This window comes from Branchiostoma lanceolatum, chromosome 18 (assembly GCF_035083965.1).
Source record: "Branchiostoma lanceolatum isolate klBraLanc5 chromosome 18, klBraLanc5.hap2, whole genome shotgun sequence".
NCBI classification, from domain to species: Eukaryota; Metazoa; Chordata; class Leptocardii; order Amphioxiformes; family Branchiostomatidae; genus Branchiostoma; species Branchiostoma lanceolatum.
This window is the reverse complement of record NC_089739.1, coordinates 3,527,124-3,543,754: the sequence shown is the minus strand read 5'-3', so window position 1 is coordinate 3,543,754 and position 16,631 is coordinate 3,527,124. Positions and strand designations below refer to the sequence as shown.

The 16,631-nt window shown below is 39.2% G+C and overlaps 1 protein-coding gene across 1 annotated transcript in view; it reads right to left on the bottom strand.

Moving 5' to 3' along the window:
* Positions 1 to 16,631, bottom strand: part of LOC136424614 (mucin-6-like) — a 39,645-nt gene that overhangs the window by 13,199 nt on the left and 9,815 nt on the right. The window contains exons 3-18 of the mRNA XM_066413230.1: positions 15,621 to 15,735; positions 14,009 to 14,789; positions 13,229 to 13,324; positions 12,368 to 12,539; positions 10,958 to 11,109; positions 10,330 to 10,419; positions 9,577 to 9,681; positions 8,678 to 8,770; positions 7,744 to 7,836; positions 6,486 to 6,581; positions 5,646 to 5,681; positions 4,810 to 4,952; positions 3,536 to 3,663; positions 2,912 to 3,147; positions 2,101 to 2,225; positions 611 to 735 (exon numbers count right to left, since the gene is read on the bottom strand). Of these exons, the coding sequence (XP_066269327.1) occupies positions 611 to 735; positions 2,101 to 2,225; positions 2,912 to 3,147; positions 3,536 to 3,663; positions 4,810 to 4,952; positions 5,646 to 5,681; positions 6,486 to 6,581; positions 7,744 to 7,836; positions 8,678 to 8,770; positions 9,577 to 9,681; positions 10,330 to 10,419; positions 10,958 to 11,109; positions 12,368 to 12,539; positions 13,229 to 13,324; positions 14,009 to 14,789; positions 15,621 to 15,735 (2,586 nt within the window). The remainder of the gene's footprint in view (positions 1 to 610; positions 736 to 2,100; positions 2,226 to 2,911; positions 3,148 to 3,535; positions 3,664 to 4,809; positions 4,953 to 5,645; positions 5,682 to 6,485; positions 6,582 to 7,743; positions 7,837 to 8,677; positions 8,771 to 9,576; positions 9,682 to 10,329; positions 10,420 to 10,957; positions 11,110 to 12,367; positions 12,540 to 13,228; positions 13,325 to 14,008; positions 14,790 to 15,620; positions 15,736 to 16,631) is intronic.

Genomic DNA, 16,631 nt, shown 5'->3' with positions numbered 1-16,631 from the left:
CCCTTTATGTTAAAGGTAATACACAGACTCATGGGATAAATATAATACATTTTTTCCCAGCCTTCTAGCCTCAAAAAAATACCCAGCCTTCTGTTCTTCGTAAAATGCCCCAGAATCAATGAAATAAATCGGCATGGTCTTAAAATAACTGCTGTTACGTGATTGTCCTAATAGTTAATGCCATTCTTCTGGTTTCACAGCCACCTCCTTGTCGCGGTAGACGTACATTAATCACCACTATTTCTTATATTCCATACACCCCTCTTGCAACAGACATCTTCGTTAATGATGCACCATTTATTGTCTACATAATGGCGCCCATCTCTGTTCCAAATCCCTAAGGCCACACAACTTTATCAGAACAAGGGCTGGTGTATAATATTCAAAATGCCCAGAGTATTTTTCAAATGCTGGGCATTAAGCAGATAAGGCAGTATGTGCCATTGATATAAAGGTTTAAAAGTGACATTCCAAAAAAAGTGACATTTTTTTTAAAAAGTGACATTTCTAAAAGTGACATTTCTAAAAAAGTGACATTTCTAAAAAAAGTCTTTGATATGACTTCGACTCACAAGGCCGTTACATCGATACCATAGAAGTGGAACCTTACCCATGGAGAATAGCCCGACAGTAGTCCGCTTTACAGGCATAGATGTACGGAGCAGGGTTGACTCTATCATGGCATGGTTGAAATGCTTGAGAGTTTAAAAGCTCGTGGCATACTGTTATGTATTTCTGTGGAAATAAATGAAGATTGCATTAAGTCATTTGGTATGTTTGCTTTCAATGCAGCAAAAGCACTTACACATTTTTGCAAACATGACACTGTGTGTGTTTGGTGTATAAGCTCATGAAGTAGATGTACTAACATCATATACTGAACATAAGCTATGTTTTTACAACATATTTTCGCCTTTGATCTTTGAGAATCCTACTACTGATTGACTCAACCTGCAGTTAAGCTTGTTACCGTTGAACACATGCACCCTAAAACATTACCTTAAAAATAATGTACAGAATACGATTTTTATAGTAAATTACCCAACTAAGATCCAAACAGTTTCTCATGTAGAGAAAGTACATCATTCTCTGAAATCAAACCAGTTACTTAAGTTAAGTAATCATGAATAGTTCTTGACTTTTTCTCCGGGTTAAACATATCAAACATCTACAAGTAGCAATGATGACCATCATTTCCATGTTCCTTTAAGTTAGTAATCAATTATGCTAGCTGAGGCCACATCAGTTTAAACTTTAAGGTTTTGGGTTTGAAAAAGCGTGTTTGACTGGAAAATCAAAACAGAGTTGCACTGGCACTTTCGGTATTAGGTAGTGAATGAAGTAAGATTCGAGTTCTCCAAGCTTTGTGTTGTGACTTGGCCTCGTTCTAAAGTTTTTACTCTAGAAGTTAATGGCGTAAGACAAATATAGAATATGACATGGCATGTTACATGAAACGACCCGGACGAATGGGCAAGTACCATACGCGAACTTCCATTCTGATCTGTTTCTGTCATACAATGTATGTGTAAGTGTACCAAAAATAATTACTCAAGCAACTGGATAAAGTTTGGAAACAGTCAGACGTTTCAGACAGCATCCACTGTCTTTCGTCAGTGACTGATCAACGTATGTGTAAGTGAATTCCTATAGATCTAGTAGGACTATATGTTTATGTATTTAAAAGGACATTCTGTAAGGGTAGTCTGTCTTTTTGTTATATTTTGAAAAGCAGGCTGATTTGAGTTTATCATGATTGAATAATAATGATAATGGCTTATTGGTCAGAAATTACTAGTGCAATGTCACAAACTTGCACTTTGTGGAACTGTCGCAAGGGTCTGGGCGGCTGCCATTCGGCGCCAGCAGGTCACCCTCAATACGACCTTCCCCAGCCGAAGCTAGGTACCCATTTACACCTGGGTGGAGTGAGGAAAGTCGTGTAAAGTGCCTTTCCCAAGGGCACAACATCGGAGCATCGCAGTGGTTTCGAATCCGGAACCTCTCGGTTCTCAGCGAAACACCCTACCGATTGCGCCACACGATGCCACGAATGTCACGAACGAAATTGAATCAAACAAAGTTTTGAAAAAGACATACGTCACGCATTTCCTTGGTGAACTGATGACCTTGGCATGGACCCACCGCATCAAGAGGCACATTGGGACAAGTGACGTCAGCCTTCCAATGGTTGAAATATGAGATGGCTTTCTGTCGAGGGGTGACTGGAAAATATTGAGGAATGGTTTATTAAATCTATAAATAACAGCTTCGCAGGCAACCATTGGTTTTCGAAATAGTGCTGTGTCCAATTATTGCTCAAAGATTGGAAGTTGCAGATTATAGTTGAAAATTGTGGCTGTTTTTTATCCATGTTGTAAATTCTGTTATTCTTAATAAATTGGAATCTTTGTTTTGGAAAATTCTTTGAATACATCGATGCACAAAATTGAAATCATGTTTACTGAAAAAAATTAACATATCGGTCACTAGAACGGTATAAAATCATTAAATCATTCTTATCTTTTGCTTTGAGTGCCATATTAATTCAATTTACTACATACTTAATCAGTTTTATTCAGTTTCAAACAGTTATAATCAATCATAGAGAAAAGATTACCCGGCTCAAGTGTAAGCCCGTCGTCTCTGTGTTAAATCTACTAATACATTGTGGTAACGATGAATGCATTGAATTAATAATTTTCATCAATGCATCGTTCATCACGGCTTGCCTTGTAGCATAAGAACATCCTAGCATTTAGCACCAAGGACAGTACTAATTCACGCTTGAAAGGTTCCTAGCAAAAATCTTGTTGACACGTTATAGACTGCTACTTGAAAAAAAGAATGGCAAGATGTAGCTTCAGAAAATGTAATGAGGATAAAGAAAAAGAACATTCTGACAGCTTACATCCATGCACTTCGTGTCCAGTTCTGCCAACGATATCGTTCGTCCTGTCTCCATCGTAGGTACCGACGAGACCGAAAACTCGCCCTTCGTACTGATCGCTCAGTTCTGCGGTGACAGTGGACTCGCCGTCGTACCAGATTTCCATCTTCCTCCCCGAAGAGTCACGGATGGTTGTCCGGATCCAGTCGCCGTTGATTTCAAAGGTGATCCCGAACTTTTGGCCTGGCAGCTCCACCCTTTGATAAAGCAAGAGGTAAGATTACTCCACCGCGTGACGTATGCCCACGAGTACAGACAGATCTTTAATCCCCCCAGTATGCACAGCCTAGATACAAATTATTTTAAAAGCTGTTAATTCAACTTAATTTTGCAGTTATACTGACTTGAAATGAAATGAAATTAAATTAAAAATTAAAAAAATGAAATGAAATAAAATAAAATTAAATGAAATAAAATAATGAAAAAAGACATTGCAGCCATTGCACATATTGCAATTGGTTTTCACATGAGACATTGCACAAATCATTTGAAATTATTTACAGTGGTATTGAAACAATCTTAATGCATCGGCATTTAGCCTATTTGATATCTGCTATTTTATAAACAATTTCATCCAGACTTTACCACTCATCTCCATAGTAGACCTCATGACCCGGTTTCAGATAGACTGGATGTGCCAGTCCGGTGACAACTATCCGAACGGAGCGGTAGCAGTCCGGTGGAGACACGCATTCCTCCCTTTTCACGAAAACCTGAAAGACGTAGACGTGACAATATACATATTTCTGGACATAACAAAGTTTTCATGTATTTCAGAGAGTGCAAATTACTGACAAACATTACAGAAGACCACAAATGACGGCGTCATCCTCATAATACAAACAGTTTGGAACCCTGACTTCGGTCGATCACATCTTCATGTTTTTTTTCACGGACATAACATGGTTTTCTTGGATTTCAGAGAGTGCAAATTTTTGACAAACATTACAGAAGACCACAAGTGACGGCGTCATCCTCATAACACAAACAGGTTGGAACCCTGACTTCGGTCGATCACATCTTCATGTTTTTATACTTAGCTCTGTGTTAAAACTTGCCACACGTGTCCTTACTAAATACACCTTTAACAAAGCTTTTCAACCTATTTATCTTTTCCGGCTACTTCCCCCAGCAATAGTGCACGAGTCATATCTCAGCCAAACACAAATGTAGAGCCAAAGACGATCCAAACAACAACAGAGGAATCTCAATCACCAGCTGTCTGGCCAAATTGTTCACGACAATCTTAAGCACCCGCCTCTCAAACGAACACGCGCTTATCTCCCCAAACCAGGCAGAGATCAGAAAAAAATTCGTCATCGATTCATTAATATCTAAGTATACCAATGATAACAAACGCATTTATGCTTGTTTCGTTGACTTCAAAATGCATTCGATTGCGCATAGAAGGCCTACGATTGGAACTACTTGTGCTTACTTAGAGAACAGGGGGTAAATTCTACAGTCTTTTAAAGTCTATGTATTCGAAACCACAAACATGCATTAAACCCCCCTCAGGTCTAAAACCGCAATTCCTTACGGAAAAAAGGTGTGAGGCATGGTTGCAATCTTAGCCCAACACTCTAAAATGCTACATAGCCCGGATTGTTCTCCATCATTTATTTGTTTCCTGCTTTATTAATGCAGATGATGTTGTCATCTTCCTTGAAACCGAAAATGGTCTGTAATTTCCGTTTAGAACAAGATCAAAAATACTATGGAAGTTCTAAGGTCTAAGATCAGGTATAAAAATTACCGGCAAGACTTTATTCGTCACCCAAGTAGAAGTTCGTAAGTTATAAAAATCATATTCAAATGGCACTGCATAAAATGTATGTCCTGAAAGTCAAGGAGCATACCTGGATGTTTAGGATATCATCGCAGATAAAGATGTATTCACAATCCCCGGGAAAATCCGTCAGCATAACTCCGTCTATGGTGACAAGGTTGGTCTGGCCGCATCGCCCAAAAATAGTTGCATACCTCCCTCTGTGGTCTTGGCCTTAGAGAGACAATGCAATATAGCATCAAACCATTAAGCAGAAAAGAATGACATTGGCAGGACACTGCTACGTACAGGAACAGTTAAAAATGGTAAGTGATCTGTTAGTCAAGATGCCAAGATATTTTAGGGCAACCTCGCCAAACATGCAGAAAAATCAAGAGATGTTGGGTCAAGTGTAGAGGACTTAAAACATATCAATGATGATTGGAGCGAGTGGAGATCTAGAGTGGCAAGGCAATCATTTCGATGATGATAAGAATAAAACATATAAAGGATATTGTCTTCACTTCATTAACATAGCTATTCAGAGTTTGGTATAAAACCCAGTTCTACCAGAGCCTTCTTTAGTCACTGACGAAAGATAGCGGATGCTGTCTGAAACGTGTGACTGTTTCAAAATTTTATCCAGTTGCTTGTCACTGGGTAACTATTTTGGCGTATCTTTTTACATGGATGTCTAACATTCATCAAAGCATATAAGAATTGTTTATATCAAACATGAACATTAAAAGCAGGCAGGCTTTTTAATGCATGATCATTGACAATGATTGCAAAGACAATGTAAAGTCTAAATCACAATAGATGCTGCTGCACCATATATATATATATATATATATATCAAAATAAACCTAATTAGTACTGTTAGGTTACGCAAGTCATGTAAATGTACCAAAGTTTCCCTATACTTACTTCTGTGGATGTTCAGTGTCTTGTTTGTAGTTGTTGCTATCGTTGGGATCAGAAAAAATGTGTTAATGAAGCTTTCATTAATTGGAATTGAATTAGATATAGAATATACATTTACTTGAGTGCCGATCATGACGTATCTAACGTCATATCCTTGCTTGTAATGATTAATGGGCCGCTCTAAAAATAAGATGTTTGTTTGTTTGTTTTATTTAGATCTCCATTAGTGTCACTGTCACATAAAGAACCACTTTTCTACCTGGAGTCCATTTAGATGATAATCATTTATATTTGCATTTATATCATTTGTGGTTGTTGCAAGTCATTAAGCAATTACTGTACATAAATGTAGGCTTGGTAATTCATCTTTTGTTATAACCCTATATTCCTATACATTATCTGATAAAGCTATCTACTTTACCATTATCACCCGCACGTATTCATCAGTTTTACTAGATTGGGGAGTGGGCTTTCAAATTGTAGAAAAACATTTAATTCCACGTGGCAGTTTGCTCTGTTCCTCTGATATCAACTGTAAAATCATGCTAGCCACACAAAACTACATCACAGCAACATAACGTTTTCAGATGTGTCATTATTCCGTTTTTTTTCCTCCGGACGGGGAGTTTAAAAGAGGCATCTGTTGTGTATTGATAAGTATTCATTCACTCATTTGAGTGTATTGTCAATAATCTTATTTTCCACAATGTACAAGTAGCGGCGAAAACATAGGTTGAGTACAACTTGAGTTCGCCGTCACTTTGTTTTTGTCCATTTATTTCTACCATTTGATGTTTCCACTGAATAAAACAAATTGTGGAACACAAAAAAAATGATTCTCACGTATTTCACAGTAGCGGCCTGCAAAGTCGCGAAGGCAGGTGCAAGACTCTGGAGCAGTGCACGTGCCGCCATTTTCACATGGCATGGAGCAACGAGCTGTAAAATAACAAAACCGATATTAGAGACCAAAACTTTAAAAAAAGCTGAAATCTTTATTGGTGCGAAATTTACTAACACTGTCTAGCACATTTGTGTATCAACTTATACTTTGAGTATTTCAAAAGCGTGCAAAAACGTGCCATACGATAATCTCTTAGTTTTGCGAGCCTACAAAAACCCGGCGACGATTTTCAGTGAGTTCTAACATTACAACGAAGTCATATTTTTACATCATGGACGTCGCTATACATTAAGATAGTGTTGTTTGAACTAATCATGTATACAAATTACTAAACAAATTGACTTTCAAAATCCGATTTTTGGGCCCTAATATTGCTTGCGTTTTATTTAATAAAGCAGGAACTAATATCAGTGTTTGAGTAATGAAGATTTTTTTTTACTGTCGACTGGAATATTTTCCTTGGTTTTAAGTTTGGGGTTTGTTCACAGCGTGAACTCATCAAACCTCAAAATGGTAATGATGTCTTATATCATCTTGTTGTGCATGTGGTTGTCTCAGTCTCGCACGTAAAACTCCACAAACACCCCTCATACCACAAAATAAATTATTCACGAACTTAGATCAATTTAATACTATCTTACATGGCCGTCAAACGTTTCCACAACAAAACATTTCACCAACACATTCGCAGACATACCTGAAACCAACCCAGAAAATAATAAAAAACAGTTGTAACATGCCCTTCTTGAGTTATTCCCTTTCAAAGTCAGACGCAAAACCTGCTCCTGTAGTTCCAAAAAAGGCCACTGTGGGCCCAAAGCCATACCACTTACTCTCTGTCCAAAGATCTATGTACCACTTAAAAATCAGTTCCATAGCATGTCCAGAACACGAGATATCAAAACAGGAAGTTCCGCTACAGTTCCGTAAGAAGCCGCTAGGAGGCCAAAAATCTAATCATTTTAGGTCTCATCAAAACCTACCAACATACCAATTACCAAAACAATCCATTCAGGCATTCTCGAGTTATGCTGGTCCACTACAAACCCACAAACAAACGCTACCCTCTCCATAACCTTCTCAGCGAAGGTACGGTAATTACCTACAAAGCTAGTGTGTTATGACAGTTGCAGTATGATTGGAAATATGTACAGTTTTATATGCACATTGCCAATAAGAAAAATCGTGATTACGTACCTATTTCACAGTGATCACCGGTCCATCCTTCATCACATTTGCAGACATCGGGAGCGATGCATGGCCCATGGAGACAAGGCGGGTCGCATACAGCTGCAAGAAATACTTCTTATTAGACATGTGCTTCACAATTGTAACCACGGAAAGCCTTTTAGCGATATATCTCAAGTCCATCTGAATCTAATCATCAGTGCCAAAGTACTGTAAATGCATTTGAGATCGCGTGTTTTCTGTTTCGCGCTAAGGCGAAAATGGAGTGTTTGCGGTGGTTTTGAGTTTACGGCAGCGCTGTAGTCACTTACATATACTGTATTGGACAAAAATGCTCGCGGTGGTTTTAAGTTCGCGGTGAAACAGTCAACAAGAAAACCGCGAACATAAAACTACAGCGAACATGTCTAAATTTACAGTATTTCAAATGTTGTGACCATTACATACAATAAGGATAATCCAACAATATTTCAGATTACATTTGTCTTCGTCGTATCTTGAAGCAGTCTTTACAGATCGTTAAAATACCGCATATTTAACTTTACCATTCACTCTATCATTATCTGTTATTTGATACTGTGTGTGTGTCTTTAAGATAGATGTCGCTTTAACTTCGTCATGTATGCATGTGATGTGAATTAGCATGGTATTTCTAAGAAAGTCATATTGTTATATAAAATATGAGGGGGGGGGGGGTAAACTCTATCACAGTGACGGCATCTCTCGCCAAATTGCCTCCCTGTACACTGCAAGTGTGTCAAGCTATAGGAGAGTTTAGCATTTCCTTCTTTGATAATTTTTATAGTCTGCATAAAATTATTAAATAAATGCAGTCCTGCTAGTTATACAATAGAATACTGTCAGCAAGATTACGTTACTCTCATGCAGTTTGGTAACAGCCCTGACAGTTCGTTACAACTTCTGAACACTACTGATGACTTACGTGTGTCACAAGCATTCCCTGCATATCCAGCAATACAGCTGCAGTGATTAGGTAATGTACAAGTTCCGTTCACACATTCGGTTGTACAGATGGCTGAAAGAAAATATGAACACAGTATCATTGCACAATGAGTAGGTTTGACACTACATGGATATACCTTTTTGTCAAGCAATAAGTGGCCATATACACTTTTAAAACTTGTCAATGGTTGGTTCTGCATATATTTGCCGAATTTGGGTGTATCATCTGATTGGTTGGCTGTATTGATATCTTCATACTGATACAATATTCAATACACTTCCTTGCACTCGACAAAATCACATGATACAAATATAAGGACCGAAATATACATTTATAAATAGATATATATTTTGATAAACAGAAAACTCAAATACAGTGAACTCGTGATCAGAGCGGAAGGGATCACAGATCAAGGCAAAATGAAATAATCAAAATATCCTTTGTACTTTTAATCAATCAAGGTAAGGGAACAAACTTTTAAGCTTGATACATTTTCATTTTTTTTCGTTTCAAGGCATCCTCATTTCAGGTGAAGCATGATGCTTTTTCAAGTAGCTAATGGTAGTGCAATGCGGCTTCGCTACGGCTCGCGTTTTTGGCCAAGCACACCGGGTCACCCCTACTCTTTTCGATAAGTGTGCTGGGTTCTTTTACGTCCGGAGGTTTGACGCTTGAGGCCAATGCCTGAAGCTCCCTCATACACGGGGCCACCGGCCTTACGTCACCATCCGAAATAACGAATACAATCCCTTACAACATGTCCGAGCTGGAGTCGACCCAAAGGACCGACCTCGGGCCCAAGGATCCGCGTAATTTGATCCAGATGGCGAAGCAGCGGGGTTGCGATACGGGAGACAATAACAGATATGATAACTTACGATCTTCACAGCGATACCCCTGCCACCCTGACCCGGGGACGCACGCACAAGGCTGCTCGGGGTCTAAACACTGCCCTCCGTGCTGACACTGTGGCTCGCAATGGACTGCATAGACATACAAAACTGTTACAAAGGATTCATTTGAAACATTCTGCAAAATAGAATGCAAACCACCCTCATGTCTCACTCCAGAAACAAGCTGTTAGATTGAATACCTAATTACACGCAATTAAACACACACGCACAGACACACACACATACACACACACACACACACACGCACAAACACACACACATACACACACACACACACAAACACACACACACACATACACACACACAAGCACACATACACACACACACACACACACACACACACACACACACACACACACACACACACACACAAGCACACATAAACACACATAGATGTATTTGTTAACAATAAAAAATGTTACCGGGAAAGGTAGTGTCATTTTACATCAATTTGCCCTAATCCAAAGGTTTTAAGTCTATACCACATTAATTTCATAATTCTTGGAATTCTAAATGACAGAATGACATAAGCAAATAAAAATCAAGCTGAAAAGAGAGAAGTTGGTGAACAGCTGGAACCTAGCTATATCATACTATCTGAGACTGTCTACCAAGTGTAAGTCTCTTATGTTAGGTTTTCATGGCTAGTTCCCAATAATTGCTGTAAGTCCAGGAACAACAACAAAAATGTAATCGACGTGTCATCATCATACATACCATCTTGACAGCTGTCCCCTGACCATCCAGTTGGGCATTCACATGTTTCGCCGACGCAGACTCCGTTACCGCACGAAGTAGGGCACTGATCTGAAATGTCGATTTAAAATTTTTGCATGTTACGTTCCGGTGGCACATAGACGAAAATGGCCCTAGGTCGGCTGCGGTCGGCGCCGTTGGTAGGTATGCCCATGTCTTTAAATTTTCAAAATAGATCGGCTTTGGACAGGAGTTACTAGGTCTGGAATGGGTTGGCTGTTGGTCAGTAGTGGTCAGGGTTTGTTTGGGAGGCAAATTTGACTCCTAATTCAAAATAACTCTACACACATTCACACGAAAAATTAAAGACTCCGTTTGAGATCTCTTTTTATATTTAGTTGAAAAGCCGATTCTGCGGATAGGGATCCTGAACGGACTCGACAGAGACTCCATTCTTAACCTCTATCGATAGGATCAGCTATTCAGCCAGAGCGCAGTCTCTCAATACTTATAATGCTGCAAAACAAATAAAAGTGTTCTTTCGCAGTTTTTCCTTGTACCACCTAATCTTATCGTGGTTGTGATAAATAAAAAATGGACTTTATTCTAGATTGTTGCTGGGTGTAATTTATGGCACTGTCCTTCCTACCTTCCTCTTCTGTGCACCTGTACTCCACAAAAAGATATTTGGTGACTCCGGGACAGATGTCGTCAGAATGTCCCAATAAGAACGGCTGCGTCACGATAAGTGCACATCCTTGCTTGTTGTGACACAGGTTTCTCACAGGAGTCTCCACGTGCCTGAAATTAAAGGAAGCCCAAGAAATATTAGGGTCCGAACAATCGGATTTTTAAAGTCAACATATTTAGTCATTTTTATACATGATTCGTTCAAACAACACTCTCATAATGTAGCAACGTCCATGATGGAAGAATACGACGTTGTTGTGATGTGAGAACTCACTGAAAATCGCGGTTGAAGTTTTTGTAGGCTCGCGAAACTAAGGGGATCATCGTACGGCACGATTTTGCGCGGTTTTTGACATCGTAAAAGTCTGAAGTTATCACGCAAATGTGCTATAGTGCTAAACAATATTAATAAATGTCACTACCATAATAATTTTCAGCATTTTTTTTTATTTCCTTTTTTTGCCCTAATATTGCTTTGGCTGCATTGCGGAAATACTAAGATTCTGCATAGCAGGCCGCTGATTTCAATTGCTCCATTCTCAGACTAACGAATTTCAAAGTAGAATATCAACATAGATGGATTTTTTCTACGGAGCGTAAAACGTAACATGATCTGATTGGTCAAGACAACTCGGTTGAACCGACCGAAGAATCTTCTTGACTTCGTCTCGACTCTTTCGGTTCACTTCTGAACCTACCACCACTGAATGACCAGATTTGATTTGATTTGATTTGATTTGATTTGATTTGATTTGATTGATTGATACATAGAAGTATGTTAACAAAAACCAACACAAAACAGAAGCACATATGGAACAAGATTGGCAACGTAAAAAGGCATTGCCATGGCGACGGTGGTCTCTGTTAATGTTCTCGTTTTTAAGTCCACATGCAGATAAGGACCTCACTTGCATAAATCATATAAGTTGATCACCTTCTCTACCCAAATAACACAAGTTGTGCAATGTATGAAAGCCTCACGAAAAAGAATGTTGAACCATTTCCTCATAAATCATGTAAATGAGGCCCTCATCTGCAAGGTTTATGTCTAGTAATGGCAATCACATTTACTTAACTTCCAAATGTTGCAAGAACTAAGTTGAAGTTTACGCTGCAAAGTTGAATAGGATACATCATATACAAGTTGGTCAATATATCAAACAATGTCTAGACCTTAGAACCAATTGTGTAAATAAACAGTTAGACTCAGCATTAGCTAAAGCACCTAGCAAAGGCCTTTATTAGGTCAAGACGTTATGACTGAAGAGGATGTATCTATAAAATGAAGGGAAGAATACATATTCAATTTCACTGCACTAAGCTCGATATTTAGGTGGTAATTTGATCACTGCTTGATAATCGTTCTAACCTGTAGCATGCAGTCGGGTGGTCGGTTACAGAGGAGACATCAGTGTTGGCATAATCACAAGTGGTCCTGTCACTACGCTCTCGTCCATATATGGCATTGATGAGTTTGAGCTTGCCCGTAGGACAGGAGAGTTCCAACTTGTTCTGGTCACACGTGTAGATGCGCTGTTTCGCTGTAAAGGGAAACACATACATATTTATTAATCAATTAACAAATGAAGACCTTTATTGTACATTTTTGCAACACTGAACTAAGTACAGGTCGCGACAAAAAATGTTGAGCAGAAGCAGTTAACAGATACAAAATAAAACTAAGTATCATTGGATAAATTCAACTTCTCCTTGTTAGTTATAAAGATAAAAGAATAGGTATGTTTCTCGATGGAAGTTTTGTCTAGTTGCATTGTGAAATAATTTATTCTTTTTACGTTACTTGATATGGAAACTTATCTTTTTTTGTTTTACCTAAAATCCCCTGCAAGATGCTATGGGGCCTTTTGGGCCAACAGACACACCGACAGACTAACACCGAAACAGAGCATTAGGAGAAGTTTGTAAATAGCATAGCATACAATTTTACTAAAAACGACTATAGTCGGGTGCAACTTCCCCTCGTAAAGCTTTTTCTTCAAACTGGTACTACATGTATTTCCTTAGTTCCCAGACATAATATCTTAGCAAGAGGACATGATAAGAATAGAACATTTGGTGTAAAAATTGAATATAACTCTATTTTTATCAATTCTATGAAATTGTGTACCATAATGAAGCCTTTCTTATGAGATTCTCTTGATTTTTTTCATAATGACAAGAAAGTATGTTGCAATGCCAATGGCCTGACTGTACAAAAAAATTAACCCACGGTTTCCTGGAGCGTTGTTTCCGTTTCCCCCACTATTTCCATTGCCGTTTCCATTGCCATTTCCTCCGCCAGCCCCTCCGCCATTTCCAGATTTATCTAGTATATGCAACAAAAAGTCACAGCAAGTCATATGTAACTCTCAACGTGTAGTGTCAAGCTTGATTATATAGATCAGCCCTACTATACAGGCTCCAATTGAAATACATTGATCCTGTCATTCAGTTGCAAATTTACTCGCTCCAAGGAGTAGTGCCAAGCTTGATTATATAGATCAGCCCTACTATACAGGCTCCAATTGAAATACATTGATTCTGTCATTCAGTTACAAATTCACTCGCTCCATAGAGGTTTCGTATAAGAATGTTTTTGAGATGATTATGTAGTTTCTGACTTATTGCATTTGGTACATTGTCTGGTTACCAGGGCTAGTCCTTTATAATAGGCTGATTAGGTAGTCTAGGCTGCATGTCACTTTATAGAACCAAATTAATCAAATGAAATCAAATCCTTTTCTGTTAAGCTCTACTACCCGCGATTTAAAACCTTCACAAATTCAAGCTAGACATCATCATCTGAAACCTAATGTGAGATGCACCCGATTACGAGATTTTGGGAAGAAACTTTTAAGTACTACTCCGAAGAAACGGCCTTACAATGATAACAGTCTAGCCAAATAGATACGTCAAATCAAATCAAACAGTCTGATTTTCAGTAGATCATTGTATAGTGCTTGGGCTCATGATATTGTATGACTAGAAATGTACAATATGCCACACGAACCTGATGAATAAATTGTTCCACCATTAGATTGTCTCTTTTCACGGTCATGTGCAAAGCCATACACAGGGTACTTGTAGCCCGTGTTATGCAGGTTCCAGGTATCATCGTGTTCAAAAATGCTGTCTTGGTCGGATTGAAAAGCATCGTTTGAGGCACGTGGATTGCGCTCGAGTTGCTCAGAGTATCCGGCGTTTGGATGTCCATTGCGTTCTGGGTGCCAGGGGTCTGAACGCTTTGCTGTTTCCCCATATGTTCCCACTGGTTCTCGTCGCTTCCTGTGCGCGTATTCGGACAGGATATGTTGGTCCTGAGACTGCTGTTGGACGTTGGGGCCCACTGCCTGAGGTTCTTCCCGACGTTGCCGGTCCAAGTTTTCAATATTTGACTTACTTAGATCAGTAGCTTTGGGTAGGATGTGTTCTTCTTCAGCAGTGCGGCGACCTCGCATCGATTGTTCTGATGCAAACTGGATCCCAGGATATTGGCGGACATCGCTTTCGTAATCGCGACGATCGCGATGTACCTGTTCTGATGCAATCTGGATCTCCGGATCTGGGCGGACATCGTTTTCGTAATCACGACGATCACGATTAACTGTTTTAGGTTCTATGTTCGAATATTGGGTCTCTCCCGCTGGTTGGACGTTTTCTTCGAAGTTACGACGGTCGCGATGCACAGCCCTGGGCAGGACGGGCTTCTGTACCTCTTGAACGTCATCCATAGCGCCACGTCGATCTCGATTTATGCCATCGTGGAATCCTATTTTGATGCGGGCTGCCTGCTATGAGACATAGAATGACAATCATGTTCAACCATAAGGCCGAATCAATCTGATTTGTTGCTTCTCGGATAAAAAGAATGATAAATTGAATTCTGATGTTGAATATCATCATGAAACCAGAGTCTGTACTTTGGCAAACAGTTAGTCTTAAAGCAGATGTTGGGAGGCTATATCGTTACGTTTTTCTTGCTGCACATTTTTGCATCAAACGTCTGAAAAAGGCAGCTAGAAAAACGTATAGATGTAGCATCCCAAGACATCTGCTTTGAGATAACACACAGTTTCAGGAATTTGAAGTTTGATGTTTTCCTCCCAGCAATCTGTTTTCATAATGTCTTTTTGTAGATATTTAACGTATGATGCAAAGTGATATAATGTGGCTCTAGATTGAAACCTGAAAGTGACGGACCTATTAGTTGTCTGCTTAACAGGCAAAAAACAGTACGAATGTTCATGATAGTGATTGCGTGGTGTGATGATCAGTACTGTTAAGATGTCTCAAATGCATCTTCTACGAAGCCTGACATACAAGCCATAGCTCAATATGAGCACTCTGTTTTTTTGCATTGTTATCAATTATTTAACAATAATGCAAAAGTCAGTCTAGCAACATAGTCCATTGAATGCCTCTTAACGTTCCTTCTGATCATACCATTAACCATTATGTCTCTCTCTTTAAATCATAAATCATACAATAACAAATCAGTGAATCTTGCAAAGGTGTATTATAAAGGAACAGTATTCTAGTTTCCTATCTTTTTTTGTCTTTTTGAGGCGACGTATTTCTATATTCATAATCAATAAGGAATAAGAGTAAAGGTCTTTGGTTACTTGTTTGATGCTGCTTTGGAAGGCATCATGCTCTTGATTAGGCTGCATCCGCTTCTTTCGAACATGCGGCATGTCCAGATTTTGTATGTTGGGATCCATGTCATCTAGGTCAATCCTAGGTACAAGAAAGCAGAGTAAAACAAGGTCACATACCAGGGGGCCCAAAATCGACCTTGAATTTTGGCTTCATAACACCTGCCCACATACCAAATATCATCGTAATCCATCAAGAGGTTCTTGAGTTATGCTGACTACAGTAGTCCGGAAACACAAACAAACAAACAGACAGACAGACAGACACACAGACACACCCAAAACAATATCTGCATTTTTCATGGAGATAACTAGAGTTTGAAGATCTCACGTCTCCGTGGAATATTTCAAGTTTCTATTTAAAGTATGCCTTGTTCAATTGTAGTTAATTAGTTATGCAAATAAGGTTTTGATTGATAATACATGTGAACATTGATCACTTCCTGTTACTCTATGGCGAACGGGGCTGGAACATGGGAACTATTTTACTATTTTAACAATACATCAATTATTGGCCCCTTTCATTGACCCTCTGACCTAAAATGTCCGTCATGTCTGATACATGACTAGCTCAACCACTTCCTGCTGACTTGCGAAGGAAGGGGTGGGGGGCATTTCTACCTCTAATTCGGCCTTCACCTCCTGCCAGTCTGATGTCACTCAACCCTATTCAAATAACTACGAACACACAATATTATCTTTATTTATTTCGATTTACCACATTTTGTGGAAGGATTGACATAACAGGTGAACTATCACCTTTTCAAGATGTCATCCCAGACCGGACTGTAAGGTTTGGACCATCGCACACCGGGGCATGGCCCTACTCTTTTTCGAAAGGTGTGGTGGGTTCTTTAACGTGCGCGGGGTGTGGCTCTCCCCAAACACGGGACCTCCATTTAACGTCCTATCCGAGGGACGTTCCTAACCCTAGATGAGCTAGGTACTCATTTACACCTGAGTGAAGTGAGGAAAGTC